The 19,808-nt window shown below is 34.8% G+C and overlaps 1 protein-coding gene across 1 annotated transcript in view; it reads right to left on the reverse strand.

The window, feature by feature from the left end:
- Positions 1 to 274: 274 nt before the first annotated feature.
- Positions 275 to 19,808, reverse strand: part of VWDE (von Willebrand factor D and EGF domains) — a 64,716-nt gene continuing 45,182 nt past the window's right edge. The window contains 10 exon segments of the mRNA XM_058570589.1: positions 275 to 378; positions 2,869 to 2,964; positions 3,742 to 3,837; positions 3,942 to 4,037; positions 7,695 to 7,790; positions 9,052 to 9,147; positions 9,726 to 9,821; positions 11,360 to 11,455; positions 11,537 to 11,632; positions 16,208 to 16,348. Of these exon segments, the coding sequence (XP_058426572.1) occupies positions 275 to 378; positions 2,869 to 2,964; positions 3,742 to 3,837; positions 3,942 to 4,037; positions 7,695 to 7,790; positions 9,052 to 9,147; positions 9,726 to 9,821; positions 11,360 to 11,455; positions 11,537 to 11,632; positions 16,208 to 16,348 (1,013 nt within the window).

The raw sequence follows: 19,808 nt of genomic DNA on the forward strand, positions 1-19,808 counted from the left end.
TGTCATGAAATATTGCATTACATTTGACAGCTGTATCTACACATTGAAATTATTTAAGTGCACATCAAAGTATTGAATAATAAAAAAACTCTATAATTACATAAAAATGACATTTAGTTTTAGAGGCAAACAGTAAATCCTTGTATTTTTTTTTATTTTAGATAGAAAAGAAAATAAAACATTAGCAGATAGGCATAAATTACGAAGTAGAATATCTGAGTAGATAGCAGATGTCAATATCTAATATTTATTTTCCCTTTAAAATTTAAAATACCTAGATTTTCTTTTCACATTTGTCTCCAGAATATCCAGTGCGGCAAGAGCACGCGTTGGGAAATACACATCTGCCTCCATAGAGACACTTTTGATTGCAAATTGCTGCAATACACAAATTTGTACAATTACAATTTTTTGACACAATTGCTTCATTCCAGTGGTCTGAAGCTATTCAGTGACTCGATTACAAAAATAGTCAAAAGAATCTGTGAATAACCAACTGCCCTTTCATCTTCCTGCAATCAGAGTACACACATACCCACACACATCAAAAACAAAACACCCCAGGGGCTGGCGCGGTGGCGTAGTGCTTAAGTGCACGCACTCCACTGCAGTGGCCCGGGGTTTGCAAGTTCGGATCCCGGGCATGCACCAACACACCACTTGTCAAGCCATGGTGTGGCGGCGTGCCATATAAAGTAGAGGAAGATGGGCACGGATGTTAGTCCAGGGCCAGTCTTCCTCACACACACACAAAAAAAACCCAAAACACCCCAAACTCAAAACACTTTTACAATTCTGTGAACATATTATTAAAGCAAACAAAATTTTAATTTGCTACATTTTAAAGTATTTAAAATATATCTTTTTGTTTTCTTTAGAGAGGAAATTCAAATCAGTTACAGAAGATAGTACTTAACAATTTGCTTTTTAACAATTTAGCAAAAATTTAAAAAAGACAATTCAGTACTAGCCAGTACATGGAAAAACAGACAATTTTATATATTATCGTTGGAAGTTTAATGTGAAACAACTCTTGGAAACTTTCTAAAGATTTTCACTGTCTGTACTAGAAATTTCTTCCTTAAAATCTCTACCAATGAAATTAAAAAATATCTATATCTATCTCACTGTATCTCAATATCTATCTATTTATCTATCATCTATATATCTGTCTATCTGTCTATCTATCTATCTGTCTATCTATTTACCTACCCACATATATAGATAAAATGCTTATAGTACTTAAAATAGTAATAACTTGGAAATAACTAAAATGTTCAACGCGAGGGGAAAGGTCAAGTGATTTACAGTATTTATATTATGGAACTTCATGTGTCATTTAAAATTACATTTTTAAGGACATGGATAATGCTTTTAAGTAATATTGAATGAAAATAAGCATAATATAAAATTATATACAATACAGTTATTTTTCATGGGAGAGAGATCCGCTTCAATAGTTCATGTTGAAAGCTAGCATAATTCAAGAATAACATTCCCTTTGATATAAATGCAGCATTGAAGGCCTTGTTTTCATCAGGGCTGGTGTGTACAGTTGGGCAGGTTGTGTAATGCACAAAGCTCCGCAGCAAAGGAAGCACCATTCACATCAAAGACATCATTGGTTTGAATATTTATTACAACAATTTTCCAGCAGATGGCAGTAACACATCTTGATCAAATAACATTGTCACTATTTAGGCAGTTTCCAGACAGCTGGAAATAAAGCATTTTGAGGAAGGGGACTTTTTAAAATTCACATAAAAGTGCTGCAAGATGCAAAAATAGGGTGCATATCTTCAGGCTGTGCTCAGAGTACCTCAATCCACAATCATTGGTGCATATTTCCATATAAATGTACTTTTAACATCTCATCATTCTCTCTCATGGTCCACATAGACCTCCCTCCAGAATGAGTAGCCCAGATTGAGTTGCATAGCTCTTTTTCCTAGATTTTATTGTATCTAACTTCCAATCAGAATTATTTATTTTCAAGTACATATATCTCATGTAAGTACTAGCACTTAATGAATTCTTTGATAATATTTTCCTAGGATGAGAAATGTATAAATTATAATAGCAATTACAAAATAAAATAGTTTAAGAGTCATGAAAATTATATGCAGAGTCTCTGATACATGAAAATAAATTTGGTTCATAAGACATTGAAAAGCAGGGCAAGTATTTTTAGTAATGTTGCAACTGTGTAATTTCAGTCTACAATACACTTGGATGACCAGTTTTGGAATTACGTAATTATTGATCATTTGAAAGTATTTCTGGGAAATTTTCAATTGTTTCCAATAAGTTAATCTTTGTTAATATTTTAACATTTTATTTCAAGTTTTCATAAATTTCAAAATTGTATAGAATTTGATGTTCCTCTGTACCATGAGGTCTCATTTTTGTAAAAATTTATGACTAAAATTGGATGGAAATATATTAAAATACCAAAACCTTAACAGAAATTAGTTCTATGTGGTGGAATTTGGATTGATTAATTTTTTAAAGCTTTTTCATATTTTCTATGATTTCCATGATAGATATATATTTATAATATGAAAAATATTTAAACTGTACATTAAAATATTCTTTGGCTCACCTGAGGGAACTTCATTGGCAACCCACCGCCCATAATTTGGAATTATCTATGTCACACAAAATATTAATATATTAAGGCATATTTTCTTCTTTTAAATGGGTATAAAAATGGATAAGATTTCCTTTTATTTCCAAAACCACTTTTTAAAAATGGATCAGCATGCTAGAATTTTTTCCGCTGTGGATTTCTCCTAATGCTATACTTTGTTTAATAATAATAAGATTCAAGTTCAGAACACATAGTAGAAAACAATCCTGTAAGCTTACGTATTTGACACTGCACTCCTTCCCATGAGGCAGGACAATGGCACACACTGGCAGCAATACATTCACCGCCATTTTTACATTTCTGAAAGCAGACAGCTGCAAATAGAAATATAAACAAGCTAAAAATTTCATTTACTAGTCAAATCCTACCATAAACCACAAAAATTTTCATTACAGTAAAAAAAAAAGAGAAACAGTTAAAGGTCAATGATTGAATGATCTTTTCCCTTAATGTTTTATCAAGAACATTCTCCAATGTCACCACTTGTTGGAAAAATGTGATTTTAATGGTTGTATAATATTCCATTGATTGAATGCATTGTGATTTAATTTTTCCCCAATTGTTGGACATTTATGTTGCTTCTCATTTTTCACTTTGATCAATACATTATAATAGCTGATAATTTTAAATAATAATTATATAAAAAGAAAAAAAAAGTAGAACATTTGAATGAGGGAGAGCTGCCACCATCTCAAAAACTAGCCAGACTTGAAAGCAGTGGCACTCCACCTTGCGAGGTTCTGAATTAGTTGGTCTGAGATAGGGCCAAGGAATCAGTAATTTTTTTAAACCTTCCTCTGATCCCTACTTAAGACTAGGAGACCAAGACTTAAAGACTCATCATTTATCCTGGCAATTGTGGTGGACAGACTAGAAAATACAGTATACCCTCTTCCCCTGCTAACCTGAAAGAAGGAGTGCGGAGGATTTGGCATTTTACTCTTTCTATTTCAAAAATATCTCTCCTAAAGTAGGAACAAATAAGCAAAAATAAAAACAAACAAAAAACAAAGAAAATGCTCTTTGTCTTAAATTTTGCTTTGTGTTCCTATGAGGATGCAGGCTTTAGCATTTAGGAGTATTCCTCTTACGTGTGTTGCATTGTTTCCTAATCCAACCAGAAGGACAAGAGCAAATGTTTGGTCCCACACATTTTCCTCCATTCATGCACATGGGATCACAGATACCTTAAGGTAAAAGGATGAAATATCAGCCCTTAAATAACAATAGTTTTGCTATTTAATGTGTTTGCTTGACCTGTAGTTGGCAAATACATTCAGTGGTGTCTTACTTTTTTGCCATCTCCTACCAGTGTATCCTTCACGACAGGCGCACACATTGTTTCTCATGCAGTGGCCACCATTCTTACAGGAAGGATGACAGATAGCTAAAAGAACACATGGCAGCAATCTGTGAATATTACATATTCCATTATTATATATTACATATTGCATCATGCGCTTGTTATCTATGGGGCCATAAGGCAGAGAAATGTGCTCTTAAAATAAAAGATCACAACTGCAAGTCATTAAAACTGTTCTTCTAAACCATAAAATACAATGCTTATAGCTATAAGCTGCTAGTGTGTTAGCACAATTTGAAATGTATTGGTGAAGTGTTCATAATGAATGGAGTCTTTGGTATCACAGTGCGTATATTATGAACCTTATGTTTCACTGTGCTTTGAAGTAAAGAGTGAAATGATCTGAGCAAACCCGAGAAAATAAGTGAAAACCTAGATCAAAATAAGAATGTATGTGCGCCTGTGGAAATTAGAAAAATCTCAACAATCTGTCGCGTGATATTTAGAAGATACTTTTGACTTTTGAATACCTACTGAGGTCATGAAGGCAGACTTATTCCTGCGAATGCTTGGTAAAACTCTTTTTAACAATAAATCTTTGACTTTGTTAGGAATATTTATTGGATAATATTGAATATGCTGTACTAGTATCTTCTATGTATATGATTCTGTTCCATGGAATTCAGAAGTTAATATTTAGATGAGAGGATTATTATTCCTTCATGTTTCTTCTAGACATGAGAATTAAATGCAGTTATTTTGAAAATAATAATACATAGGCAACCCTGCCTGGAAATTTTTAAATTTCATTTTCCCCTAAATGATAATTAAATGGATTTTAGTTTGTATTTGAAAAATGAATGTCAAATTAACTGGTTTTGGTAACTGGGCTGTTGTAGACTGACTCCTCTTTAGAATTAGATCTATCTTTAATAGCTGCTTTCTTTATTTCCAAAACCTGTAAGAAAAATTCGACTGCTTTCAAATGGATTTATGAATGAAAATAATGTAGCACTTTATGTATAAAAACAATATAACTAAATTTTAGTGCATGGATAATTTCTACTATTTTTTTTTTTTAAGATTTTATTTATTTATTTTTTTCCCCCCAAAGCCCCAGTACATAGTTGTATGTCATAGCTGCACAACCTTCTAGTTGCCGTATGTGGGACGCAGCCTCAGCATGGCCAGAGAAGCGGTGAGTCTGTGCGCACCCGGGATCCGGGCCCGGACCGCCAGCAGCGGAGCGCACACACTTAACCGCTAAGCCATGGGGCCGGCCCAATTTCTACTATTTTAGACTGAGCCTTTTCTGGTTAATTCTTGAGTCTACTTTCTCTGGCATTTTTATTGGTATTTTTTTATTATGGAGAAATGCTCTTACATTTTCTAATTTATACAACTTAAGATTATGTCTATTTATCAGGAAAAAATGTATTCTTTCCATTACAAAACCAACATAGGAAATACCTATGGTTAGAAATTTAAAGATAAAAAAAAAGAACAGAAGACCTGTTTATGATGGGTAACCTTGCTATAATTGATACTCATCCACTCCACAAAACTTGAGTGTAAAGATAAATACTACATTTACAAAAAAAAAAGTATATATAATTAAAGTAATGTAGAGAAACAGCATAAAACTTAGGCTTGGTCATGCCTACTCTAATCCCATTTTAGGAAAATAAGGTTAAGGAGAAAATGCACATTCACATATATCAATGAGATTCTCCAGGCTTCAGATGGCTGTTCCATCAAACTCCAAAGTGAGCCAAGTAATCTAGCCTCACCTTGCATGTGGAATGGGCTCATGGCATTCAAGGGACAAAGGAAATTGGAAGGTATAATTAATTGTCTCTCCAGCCACACATTTTAAGCCTTGCTTATTAATAAAGCAGTTTAACACTTTCATGATGTTTCTAGCTCAATTTCTATCTTCCTTTTTTGCAATTTTTTAGAACACACAGTATATGTTCCTTATATTTACTTTTAACCATTTTCTGCCTAATTTATTCAATGGCTTTTGCTGTGTGTACCCTCTTTCCTTCCCACCATTTGAGCTCACATATGGCTCACAAGGGTATGTGATCTAATAAGAGTAAAGATCATGTTTTTATTTCTTCTGCATCTTCTGTAGCACATCTTAATGACAATAATACTATTACTTAATGGTACTAGCCACATGCTGACTGTATGTGCAGGTGGTCCACTGAATGTCTCACTTGTGCCTCACAGCAACTGTCTAGTTCAAACTTGAAAGTGAAGAAGTCTGAGGCCTGGAGACTTTCAGTAAATTTCCAAAATCCATGCCAGCTAGGAAGTTGTAGAGACTAGTTAACTCCAAAGCCTGCTAACATGACATATGATTAACAGATAATTTTTAGTTCAACTTAATAATTTAGATATTTCACTCTTTTCCCAGTTATATAGTTGACATAAAAATTTTAGAGAACTTTTTTTTACTATATCTTACGTCTACTGCAAGTGGCATGAAAGACATTAAGCTTTTCATTTGCCTCCTTATATTCTCCACTCAAAACTATACCTGTAACTTGTAACCATGGGTTTAGACATAGTCTCCTAGTTTTGAAGATTTGCCTTAATTTAGTCTTTACTTATTTCCATTTCATAAACTGATTTCTTTTTTTTTTAAAGATTTTATTTATTTACTTATTTTCCCACCAAAGCCCCAGTAGATAGTTGTATGTCATAGCTGCACAACCTTCTAGTTGCTGTATGTGGGACGTGGCCTCAGCATGGCCGGAGAAGCCGTGCGTCGGTACACGCCCGGGATCCGAACCCGGGTTGCCAGCAGCGGAGCGTGCGCGCTTAACCGCTAAGCCATGGGGCCGGCCCATAAACTGATTTCTTAAAGGAAATCTGAATTAGAGGAATTCATTTCCTACGCCCATATTTCCAGTATTACAGTGATGGTTTCTTCCCTTCCTCAATGGCAACCTAAGAATCCTAGCCAACCTCCAAAGAAAAGAAATGAGATCAAATCAAAGTATAACACAGCGAGGAAAGTATAGATTTTAGACATTAAATTACAACATGTTCTCACATGTTTTTACTAAAAATATACTCTATATTTTGCATAAACTCAAAAATATGAAGATGCAGAAAATACATTTTAAATTTCATTTATTGACATTAATTCATGCCTACACTGTCAGCCTCAGGACATGCCCATTATTCTGAAAAAACCCGTAGTGTTAACTATTGAGGGAAAGTGTTAAAATAATGGGCCATGAAGGGGGAAAATGATGCATCTGTGTTTTCCCATGTCACCTTGCATAGTGCTGTGCGTAGCTGGCTCTTCATAAATGTTTAATGAAACTAAAGTCAGGAGAGATCATGAGATAATGGTGAGCATTAGACTGACCACAAGTCAAACGTTTTTGCTGCGAAGACAACAAAAATGACACCATATCATTATAATAGACTGAAAAGGAAGTTTGCTTGTTTGTTTCACACCTTGGTCCTACAAAACTGCATAGACAATTGCTGAGGTTGTGAGCCTAACATATATTGAATAAATATAACCACTTTTCATAATAACTCTGATATGTCTCTATGAAATGGTCATTTGGTGGTCAAACCTGCGATATTACAAGAAGAAAGATAGAGAAAAAAAATAAATAGCATCTTCCCTTTTGAAACTTGTCTCTGTGTTTACTCAGAGCTCTGTTTATGTCTAACTTCCCCTTTGCCTTTTATTTATAAGGAAAGAATAATTACCATTCTGACACTGTGCACCAAAGAATCCATTTGGACAGAGGCAAGCGTTTGTCTTATCACAGGAACCACCATTGAGGCAAACAGGGTCACACAGAGCTAAAGAACAGCAGGAGAAAGAGAGACCATAAAAGTTTTATTATTTAAAAAATGAAAGCTGCACAGAAGTACAAAATAGTGCATAATGAAATATTTTATTTTTACTGCAAGTAAAACCCATAACCTATAATTAATTAGACTTTGCCAAATATAAGAGGAATGAAATAGCTGGTTAATAGCTTTGAAAATCTGTTCACCAAGTTTACAGATAAGACCAAGCTAAGAATGTGGACGCTATGATTGAATTCAGAATGCCCTCCACAAGCTGAAAAAATGATTGAAAGTTAGGAGAAGACGTTTCAACAGCGCAAGCAGGATGGTCTGCAATCTTCTCAAATATATGAGGCCATGTGTACCTCTTTAAGTCTCCTTCCCAATTCAAATAGGAACATTGCTCTCAAGTCTTCGCACACTCAAAAACATTCTTTGTTTTTGCTTCTTTACATTTGTTACACTTTGAAAGGCACCATCAATTCCGTTTTTCAAGCCAGATTTTATCCATTCTCCAAGGTCTACCTCAAATACTATTTTCTTCCAAACTGCACTAGCCAGAATTAATTTCTTTCTCCTCTGCTTCCAAGGAACTGTGCATTTATTACATGACTTATTATAACCCAACTTGCATCATAGTCTTTTTTATAACGGTATCCCACGTCTCCTTCACTGATGATATGCTACTTGAAATCAGGGCAAAAATAAAATTGATCTTTGTTTCCCTTTGCATCATGCTTCACACATAGTTGGCAAGCTATACAGGTTGAATTAAATTTATGTTGAGAAAAGTTATTATATCAAAATGGATTAGATTAAACATAGATAATTGCAAACCCTGCTAACAAAGAAGTAAGCCTGATACTGTGATAAATAAATGGAATAATGTGATGGTGTCCACTTAACTCAGAATTGCTTGAATGTTTAATGAAATAGAATATCTGTGTTATGATAAAAAAAAAACTTGAAAGAGATCTAAAAGATGCAACACAGATACGTTTCTACTCCAAGGCAAGTGGATGAGGGAACTATAAAGGCAAAAAAAAACTGTTAGGTGCGTTGGATAATGGTAAAGCTGAAACACCCTCTATGGTCTAATACAAGAAGAAAAAGAATAAAGGTGAAAGGGCTTTAAAAATCTGTCTGAAATAAAAACTTCATACCAATCTGTCAGACTAGTTTTATGTTTTTGGGTGCAAGCCCTTAGGACATTGGTGCATTTTAAGTTCCTTTTGACTGACACAGTCATTGAAAATATTTCTGATTTTACCTGTACTACAGGTGGGTCCATACCAGCCCGACTTGCACTGGCAAACATCTGGTGTAAGACGTTCACCTCCATTTTCACAGTGCCTGTTACAAACCACTAAGATCATAGAATAAAAATAAAAGAAAGGTAAATTAGGCTTGGAATTGGTCATATTATTGGCTATTTCCCAGCTAGCTCATAACTGCCGATCACATTCTCTAATGAATAAGATCAGAGAGAAAGATAAAAATAATTTATCCTTTGGCTTTAAATGGTCTCCAGTTCTCACATTCAGCTATCTTTTTTTTTTGCTAATAGAGATGGGGAAAGTAGAAAATCATTGCGCTGAATGGTAAACAAGAGTTGGCTATTTGAGAAAATTATTAGTTACCAATGAAAGCAATCATAGACATAAATTAAATGAGGTAAATTTATATGCAAATCAGCAAACTGGAATTCTTGTTATCTCAAAGAAATCGTCATGGATAGACAGGAAGAGAGTTGTTTCTAGGAACAAACTTCTTTATCTTACAACTGGCACCCAATGCTCCCAGTGGGATGCAGAATGGTAATCGTTGTAATAAGTCAAGAATGTATGTTTTTTACTTACGGTTTGGGTTTATCTCAGCATTAAAGCCATCAACTATTCAAAAGAGCAATTTCATTTTATTAGACTGCAAGAGAGCTTTGCTTACTTGTTTCACATCTTGGTCCTACAAAACCATAAAGACAAGTGCAGAGATTGCCAGTCAAGCAGGTGCCGCCATGTTGACAAGGTGGGCTGCAAAGTTCTGCAGACACAGATTATAGTATTAAGTCAGATTATGGTATTAAGTCAGCTCTTTTTTTTTTTTTTTTAAAGATTTTATTTATTTTTTTCTCCCCAAAGCCCCAGTAGATAGTTGTATGTCATAGCTGCACATCCCCCTAGTTGCTGCATGTGGGACTCGGCCTCACGATGGACGGAGAAGTGGTGCCTTGGTGCGTGCCCGGGATCCGAATCCGGGCCACCAGCATCAGAGCGCGCGCACTTAACCACCAAGCCACGGGGCCGGCCCCCTAAGTCAGCTCTTAATTAGAAAAAAGTCAGTCTATATTTATGAAGCACAGTCACAATAAAACTGTCTTTTAAGAGTAATTTATAATAAACTCAGTTCTCTTTTACTATAAAATTTAGTTCTGGGAGATTGACTAAATGAGTTCACACTCTGAAAAATGAATCATCAGGACATTTTGATTTATAAAACTTTTGGTTAACTGGATGAAAATATATGATCTTAGGCTTCTTCTGAAAAGTGAGACTCGGACTTATGCATTCCTGCCCTATAAATAGAACACTTCCATATTTCCATAATTATTTTCATATGCTACTGATATTGAATGTTTCTGTTAGTTCACTCTAAATTTACTTTTATTTATTAATTTGTACTTTGCCTTGTCATGAAAGCATTTAACATGCCTCTTAGTTTATTAATAATTATATGTACCATCCACCAAATTATATTCTTTTAATATATTATTAAAAAATAACAAATTTGTTTCTTTAAAATATTGTCCACTTTTGGAATGCCATTTCATAAACTCTCTACTTCAGATTTCAACCAAAGTAATAAAATTATATGGTTATAGATATATTTTTAAAAATTACTTTTTAGGTTTCCTCTTGCTTTTGATATCTTCTAATTAATTGGTATTTAACACTTCTTGGAACCATGTTTGACAAGTCATTCAATAATCAGGTGTCCTTTGCTTGAAGCTAAAATATTTATAGGGATATGGCACCTTATAAGTAAATCTCAAAAAAATTATTTCTTAAGATAATTTTACTAAGGACGAATAAGCTATTGCTCTTTGGGTCTCTGATTTTGAAAATTTAAGTATTTAAAATCTTCAAATAAATTATTTTTAATAAACATTAAAAAAAGACCTTATACTCCCTCACCAGCATTAATGAATATATATTAGTATATACACAGCAAAACTGAATTACCCGGCTGGCCCCATGGCTTACTGGTTAAGTGCGCACGCTCCACTGCCAGCGGCCCGGGTTCGGATCCTGGGCGCGCACCGATGCACCGTTTCTCCAGCCATGCTGAGGCCGCGTCCCACATACAGCAACTAGAAGGATGTGCAACTATGACATACAAGTATCTACTGGGGCTTTGTGGGAAAAATAAATAAATAAAATTATAGAAAAAAAAACAAAACAAAAAAATGAATTATCTTTAAAAAGGGTTTTAAAGAAAAGATTGTTTTATTTTGCCTCTATTATTTGATTTTTGATAATTTGATTTTGATAATTTGATAATTTGATAATTTGAATTATCACCTTCATCACTGGTTGCTCTACCATGCCCTGGGGGACATTCACAAATGTTAGGCTTAATACATTTTCCATGGTTTTTGCAATCAGGATGACATAGAGCTGTATAAAATAAAGCTCATGGTTTAGAAATATCAATTATCAATTAAATTCATTATGCAAACTCACGAGTGCCATACATACCAGTTTGGCAGTTAGAACCGGTGTAACCAGGTTTACATTTGCATATGTTGGGGGCAACACACTCCCTGCTTTTTCCACAGAGGTGTCTACAAATGGCTGCAAAAATCAAGGAAAAAAGGCTGAATTGTTGATACAGCACATACATGTTGCCCTTAGACAGTTATAATAAAAGTAACCTCTGAAATTTGAAGATTTTGATATTGCTATCAAACAATAACCACTACATTTATCCATAAAAATTATTTTTTCCCCTTATATTTGTTTCACTACTAGAATGATCGAGGAAAATGTTTAATAGGGTAAGAAAGTACCGTGTGTGGTAATTACTCCAATAGCAAAACCTGATGTTAGAGATGGCTGCTAACCACAAGTAGGATTACAGTCTTTTTCAGAGGGCAGATGTTTCAGATACTTACTAATCAGGCAAATGCTGGTGAAGGCTGGGATAATCAGAATTTCAAAGAGCAAGATGCCAGGAACACATCATAAGCTTATAGGTTTGTATTCCTTAAGCTTCTCTAACTATCTGATATATTCTAGCTAGTAGGCATTTAACACTTCCTGAGGTAACTGAAGTGCATGAAGTTGTTTTGTTCTATTTGTTAATAATAAGGAGTTTTATGTTATAAACATGTAAGTATTGAAGGTTATTATTACCATTAGTCCTACAGAAAAAAAGAAAAAACAAAGCTCCTCTCGGTAATACTGAGAACAAAGGAATACTCCAACAGCTCTGTGCTTGAGTTGGTCTCAAATATATCAAAACACAAACAAAACAAAACAATAACAACAAAAAATAGCTTCTATATTGTCAAAGCCAGAAATTTAATGTGCATCAGCGAAAACAAGGCTGATAATTGTGAAAAGAAGTAAACACTCCTTTCAAAATTAAAATCATGCCCAACTTCTTTTATTCTTAAGAATTGGAGGAATTACAGAAAACCTAGTTTATGCAAATAAGCAAGTATGCCAGACTTAGTAATTTAAAGTGCTAAACACCCACTGTGAGCTAAAAAGAACCCAGGCCACATTGTCATTCACATCTTTATTTTATCTCTTTAGCTGCTTAATATCCAGAAAGTTGTTAGCCCTCTAAGGCTCTTCTTTCTCATCTGTAAAATGGGAAAAATAACACCCAATATGTGAGGTTCTTGTGGGTTATATGACATAACTGATAAACAATCTTTCCACAGACCTTGGAACACAGTAGGTACTCAATAAACATATTTATATATGTATTATATAGTTATAATACTATTTAATATTAACACTGTTTTAAAAAAACTCAGAAACACCCATTTTTATATTTTTTGAAATGTGAAGAGAAAACACACAAACAATAGATAAATTGAATAGAAATGAGTGAACTAACTGGAAGAAATAGAAATTAATAAATAGAAAAGCATATTTTTGGGGCCGGCCCCGTGGCTTAGCAGTTAAGTGCGCGCGCTCCGCTGCTGGCGGCCCGGGTTCGGATCCCGGGCGCGCACTGAGGCGCCGCTTCTCTGGCCATGCTGAGGCCGCGTCCCACGTGCAGCAGCTGGAAGGATGTGCAGCTATGACATACAACAATCTGCTGGGGCTTTGGGGGGAAAAATAAATAAATAAATAAATAAAAATCTTTAAAAAGAAAAGCATATTTTCTTAATTACTTATATTTGAACTAGATAGTTTTCTTTGTATCCTCTGAAGAGTTGTCATACTACCTCTGCAATTGATACCATCTCCATAATACCCAAAGGGGCAGCGTCCACATTGGAAGTGACCATCTGTGGTTGGCACACAGGAAACACCAAGAAAGCAAGGTGATTCAGTACAAGTCGATAATTTGGTCAATCGAGGCTTTTCTGGCAAAATAGTGATTGCTGTAGTAATGGATGATGCAAACCCATCCTTATACTGTGTGTAACCTGGAGTAGACCTGTTAATTTGAGAATTATACCCTCCTGCTTCTGTTTGGATGGTGCCCTGTATAACAGCCTTCACATCCCCATGGGAGCTGTTTGGGTTAATGTGTAAAGAACTACGGAAGCCTAGGAACTTCCAACTCATCCAGGCTGAGATTTGTATTGAGAGTATGATCCACATCTTCAAAACCTGATATCTGATGGGAAATAGCCTTCTCTGAATTAATTCATTTGAGTTGTAACTGATTTTAATGAGAAGTGTGTGATGTTGTTGGTTGTATCCAAGAACTTTTTGATAGTAGCAGGACTATGGGCAAATCTTGTACCAATTAGTGAATGCTCTGTTGGCAGTGGCTGAAACTTTATATCTAAACAACCAAAAAAGAAAAAGAAATGTTAGTCAATAACATTTATTAATGTTTTGCTCTACCCACAGTATTTAACATTAAGTAATTCATTCCTTCATTTAATATCTATTATATGTTTAACACCATACTAGGAGCCCTGCAGTAATATGAAGTCATCACACGGTTCCTGCCTTCAAGGATCTCATAATCTATTTGGATACACAAGATAACACAGAATGTTAAACAGTATAAAAATTAAAGAACAATAACTAATAATTTTATTGAGTTAGAAATAGCCAACAAACATTTATTGACCACCTAATACACATTAGGTTCAAAGCAAAGGAAAGCACAGACCCATCCTTGAGAAACTTGGTGTTGTCAAGGATAGATACATGTGAGCAATTCATCACAGCAATCTGTGATCCCACTATAAGAGTGAAAGTTATGAAACCCATAGAAGCATAGAAGAATGAACAACTAATTTCACCTGGAAAGGGGAGGACAGAAACGGAATGCTTAAATGAAGATTGATTGATAAATTGTATAAATTCTATTTTGTATGAGAGGCAAAGAACTGTGTCTCCAATCGTTTTACTAATGTGACAAAATGAGATTTTGTTTTCCCATCTTTCATGACTGCTTAACTAGAAATTAAAACATTTTTGTGTGTCTTCTTTTTGAAAGGGAGGTTTCATCATTTTTTTCTCCCTTACAGGGTACTTTATTTTCCTTATAACTCTTTTTTATTTCTTTGGTGTGGAAAAATCCAATTAATTTTAGAGTATGGACACATTTTAAGCAGTGATTAGACATGCTTTCCTTCTATACTTTCTGCTGCCAATATAGGGTTTGATTCTGCACTATCTTCGTGTACAACTCTTCTCAAAACCCTCACAATATGAAAAAAGAGAAAACCAAACCAAACCAAATCAAAACCAGAAAAAGACAGACGACAACAAACAAAAAACAACAATAAAAAATAATCCTTAACATAGTTGACAAACAGAAACAAGGGCAATGAAAGATTTTTGGTAATTTTGAGGACTTCATAAAACCCAGAAAACTTATGGGTTCAGACTAATAAACAAGAGTTCACCAAATATAGTCTAAAACAGAAATAAGAGTAAAGCAATAATCACAAATAAGTGTCAACAAATACAAAGAGCAAGAGGCCCTGGCCCATCAGTCCTCAGGGAAACTGAGTAAGAGCCCAGCTTGAGAACATCTGGGGCAAGTCAGTGTCCCCTTCCCCCAGCCTCTGTACACTGAAAGACTGCTCCCTCCTGCCCCAAGCTGCTTTATGTGAACCATCTCCCTAGGAGAGTTTTTGCTATTAGGATTAGAGGAAGAAGTGGAGAAGAACTGGAATTAATTCCACATTAGAAAAAATACAGCAGAAGAAAGGAGGGAAGGAGTATATATTAGCAACTGAACATTAGTAAAATACATTATTTTATTTTTAAATTTAATATAATGACCTAATCTTCATATTACATATCAGAAATATCTAAAAAATTACAAAATAGAAGAATTATGAGGGGATATTTGCCTTACCAATATTAAAGTGTACTATAAAGCCACGCTAATTAAAGCAATGCATTATTGGCATAGATAATATAAAATATATATTATACAATTATGGGAAAAAAATCCAGCCCTGTGATGTGCTGGCACATCATAAAGATAGACTAAATCTTAGTTACTATTATGATAAGAAAGTAAATAAGAATGAGACAAACTCACTATTTGCAAAAAATGTTATTGTCTACCTATAAAATCAAGAAAGATAATTGACCATAAAAAAATAGTGTAAATAAGAGTGTTTAGTAAGACAACTGGATGCATGAATAACATAAAATCAAGATAGCTCTCCTATATTGCAATCAATAATGGTATCTTGCCAGACGACCAATTGGAATGATATTTTGCAAGATGAACAGCTAATATTACAGAATGCAAGGCCATAAAGAAACCTAATGTGAAATGTGCAAGATCTTTACGAAGACAATCATGGAATGTTATTGAATAAAATGAGAATTATAAAGTAAGCAATATGAAAAGAGAAAGGCCTTATAAAATAACAAGCTTCTTATTACTTTTAGGGTTTGAGCAGATGTTGGATGACCAGGGATTCATAGAATGTAAGTTTGAAACGGTCACTTCCAACCATAAACTTCTCTGAAATCACTTTAAATAATGATATCGCTTGTTCATTACACAACATGAATCATTTTTCTAGAATATAAGCCAGAGGATTTAATAGACTAGTAAGAAAAAGAGTAATTTGTAAACTGCATTACATAATCTTAGGTGATCTTTCTAAAAATAAAAATACTTGAGGAATAACTATGTTGGTCTTCTGGGAAACAAATGGAAGGTATTGTCATTAGATTTTAATTAAAACCATTACTTACCAGAGGCATTTCTGTTTGTTGGCTTAACGTGCCTCTCTTTCTGTCTGGCATTTTTACCATCCTCTTCCTTAGTTATGCTTTTGTTAGACCTCGTGAGAACAACAGTATGTGTAGTAAGTTCATTTAAAAACTGTGTTTCAACTGTAAAGGTATACATGAAAAACAGATCAGAGTTAAACCATTAAAACCAAAGCACCGTGAATAAGAACATACAATAAAAATGTTACTTGGATTGAACTCTGCAAATTAGAGAACTAGCTTAAATGTCACATCTTTAGCAAATCTTTCTGTTTTGGACTGAATTGTGTTCCTCAAAATTCATATGTTGAAACTCCAACTCTAAAAGTGACTGTATTTGGAGATGGGGACTTTAAGGAGGTAATTAAAGTTAAATGGGGTCATAAGAGCGGAGCACTCATCCAGTAGGACTGATGTCCTTAGAAGAAGAGGAGAAGACACAGGAGTGTGCATGTGAGGACACAGTGTGAAGGCAGCCATCTGCAAGCCAAGGAGAGAAGCCAGAGACCAACCCTGCTGGTACCTCGATCTGGAACTTCTGGCCTCCGGAACCGCGAGAAAAAAAAGAATTTCTGTTGTTTAAGTCACTTAGTCTGTGGTATTCTGTTATGGCAGCCAAAGCTGACTGATAGATGTTCCTATAGTCCCACTCACCCACCCAATTAATTTTGTCCATCTGAATTCTCCCCCAGAACTTTGTCCTTCACGATATTGACTTTTATGTGTCTCTTCCACTAGTTAGCAACCTCAAGAATAAGAACTGTGCTGTGTTTACTTTTATAGTCATTGACTCTGGTGCCTACTATAAAACTATGCAATATCAACAACAACAAAAAATTATTTTGTATTAACAAGCATCTTCCTAAAATACACAAATGCCTTTGACAGAGTTAAGAAACTTATTAGTCACTCATGTGTAATGGGATTCAATTCAACTTGCTTTTCTCTTAAATTCCACTTGATAAAGGTTTTATTGAGAGAATGTGCCTCTGCTTGGAAAAGACAGATGTTAGATCACTTTAGTACATAGAGTGGGAGGTGTGATACTATTGAGTATTTGGGACTGGATATCGAAGGGGAAATGTGGGTAGCTGAACCAGTAGGGAATTCCCCTTACCATCCTGCACTGTGCTCCTCAAATCTATTACTTTCAGTGCTAGGCAGGCCCACCCTAATTTGAAGCACAAGGTGATATTACATCATTAATAACAAAATAGGGTCTCGTTCACTTAATGACACCAAAGAACCATATAGAAGACACTGTCTTCTATAATTTACTTTTCTCTTTTAAGTTTTTAAAATGTTGATATCTACTAATTTTTCCCCCTTTCCTCTAATTCTAAGTGTTATCCTGGGGCAATTTCATCAATGACTGATGACCCTAAAACTTGTATGTTTATCTTAATCCTCCCTCCTGAGCTCTACTTGGATAGTCCATAGCCACCTCAGTCTCTGTGTATCCAAACTGAATTTCTCTCTCCCCTCCAAAACCACTGCTTCTTCCTTATATTTCATTTGTGTCTGAGTCAGCTCAGGCTGCCATAATGAAATAGCGTAAATGGGTGGCTTAAACAACAGGAAATTATTTTCTTAATGTTCTGGAGGGTGAGAAGTCCAAGATCAAGGTGCAGGCCCATTCAGTTTCTGGTGAGAGCTCTCTTCCTGGCTCGCAGAAAGCCACCTTCTGCTTGTGTCTTCACAAAGCAGAGAGAGAGTAAACTCTCCAGTGTCTCCTTTTACAAGGACACTAATCCTATGGGACCAGGGTTCCTCCCTTATGACCTCATTTAACCTTAATTACTACCTTACTCCAAATACAGCCACACTGGGGGTTTGGAATTCAACATATGAATTTTAGGGGGACACAATTCAGTCCATAGAAATGTAAATGCCAATTCTCCACACTCATTCACCTAAACCCATCACTTGAAATTTAATAACTCTCTTTCCCTCACCTTGCTAATCCCAATCACTGACCAAGTACTATCAACTTGTTTCATTAGTGTCTCTTTCATCTATTATCTCCTCATCTTAGGTCAGAATATCTTCGTGTCTCTCCTATATATTTGTAATATTGTCTTAACTCTTTTTTCCCACTTTTAGACTTACACAATTCCTTACTCGCAAGTGCTCCATCTTCCACATTGCTTTTCAATAGACTGTCTTAAATGTAAACCTTATCATGTTTCTCATGGTTTCTCAGTGATCTGGCCACTGGCTACCTCTCTAGCTTGAACTCTCACAGCAGCCCCCCTTACCCTCTATATTCCAAGCACACTGAATTATTCATAGTGCCCAAGGTGTGCTGTGATGTTACATGCCTCTGCACCTTTGCTCATGCTGTTTACTCTGCCTGGAAGCCTTTCTCTCTCTTGATCACGTGCATCAGATTTACCCGTAGTGACACCTCCTTATAAAGTATTTCATTATCCCTTCAGGTAGACATGATTCCCTGTGTAGTATTCCTACTATACTCTCTAGGCTTTTCTATCAAAAAACACAGAACACCATATTGAACTATGAGATTACGTGTCATAGTCCTTGCTATGAGACTCAAACCTAGTAGGTCAAAGGACGTACATATTTCTGGATCCTTTGCATCTAGCTTAGTGCATGACACTTAATGCATATATACTGAATGAATGTCTGAGTAAAAGAGAGAATGTAACTGAGTAATTTGAGTTAATTAAATGCAGCAAAAGACATTTCATGGTAGAGAATAGGAACTTTTACCGTGACATATTTTTCCATCACCATAAAATCCTTTTGGACATGAACCACAACAATAGGAACCAAAGGTATTGAGGCATTCTGCTCCTGGAAAGCAAGGCCTGGAGTCACATTCATCAACCTCTTCCTGGCAATTTTTGCTTAAACAAAATACAGATTGAGAGTTCAAATTATTTAATTTGAAAAACATTATATGTCCAATCAAGTGCTCATTATTTGCTTTCTTTTACTCTTTATGTATGTCCTGCTAACTCCAAAAAAGCTGAAATACATTAAGAGGAAAGAAGTGTATTGTTTTTAAAATTTACTATATAATTAAATATAAAGTCATTAATTAGATTCTATTTAACATTAAACAAGACCCTTCAAGTACATAAGATTTTCTCTATAAATAAGATGACTTAAGAAGACCATTAATATCTTAAGGCAAAAAATTACCATAGTATAACAGTAATCTGTACTTTGTTAAAAAACTCATTGATTTTTTAAAAAGTTCTTAGAATGGTTGCCTGCTTAGCTTAAGGACAACTGAATTCAGTCCAGTTATTGCATTGGCTGTGAAAATCCATGAAAATTTCACAGTGTGCAAGGAAAGTCAGTCTTTCCTCAATAAAATTTTTTGAGATGAAGTGTTGCTCTTTGAAATGTTTAACAACTTATTTGAATGAATATATTCACATTCGTTAATAATGGTAACCTCTATTATAGTAAAATCCATGAAGCAATCAACATTTGAATTCTTTCAAATGTAGTCTGTAGCACGATAGTCCCCAATGGTAAAATCTTTATTTTAAAATGCTGAAGAAATTTAGAAGACACCTAAATATCCTGCTTAGTTCTATTATAATGTAAT

Source organism: Diceros bicornis, chromosome 3 (genome assembly GCF_020826845.1).
Source record: "Diceros bicornis minor isolate mBicDic1 chromosome 3, mDicBic1.mat.cur, whole genome shotgun sequence".
In the NCBI taxonomy this organism is placed as follows: domain Eukaryota; kingdom Metazoa; phylum Chordata; class Mammalia; order Perissodactyla; family Rhinocerotidae; genus Diceros; species Diceros bicornis.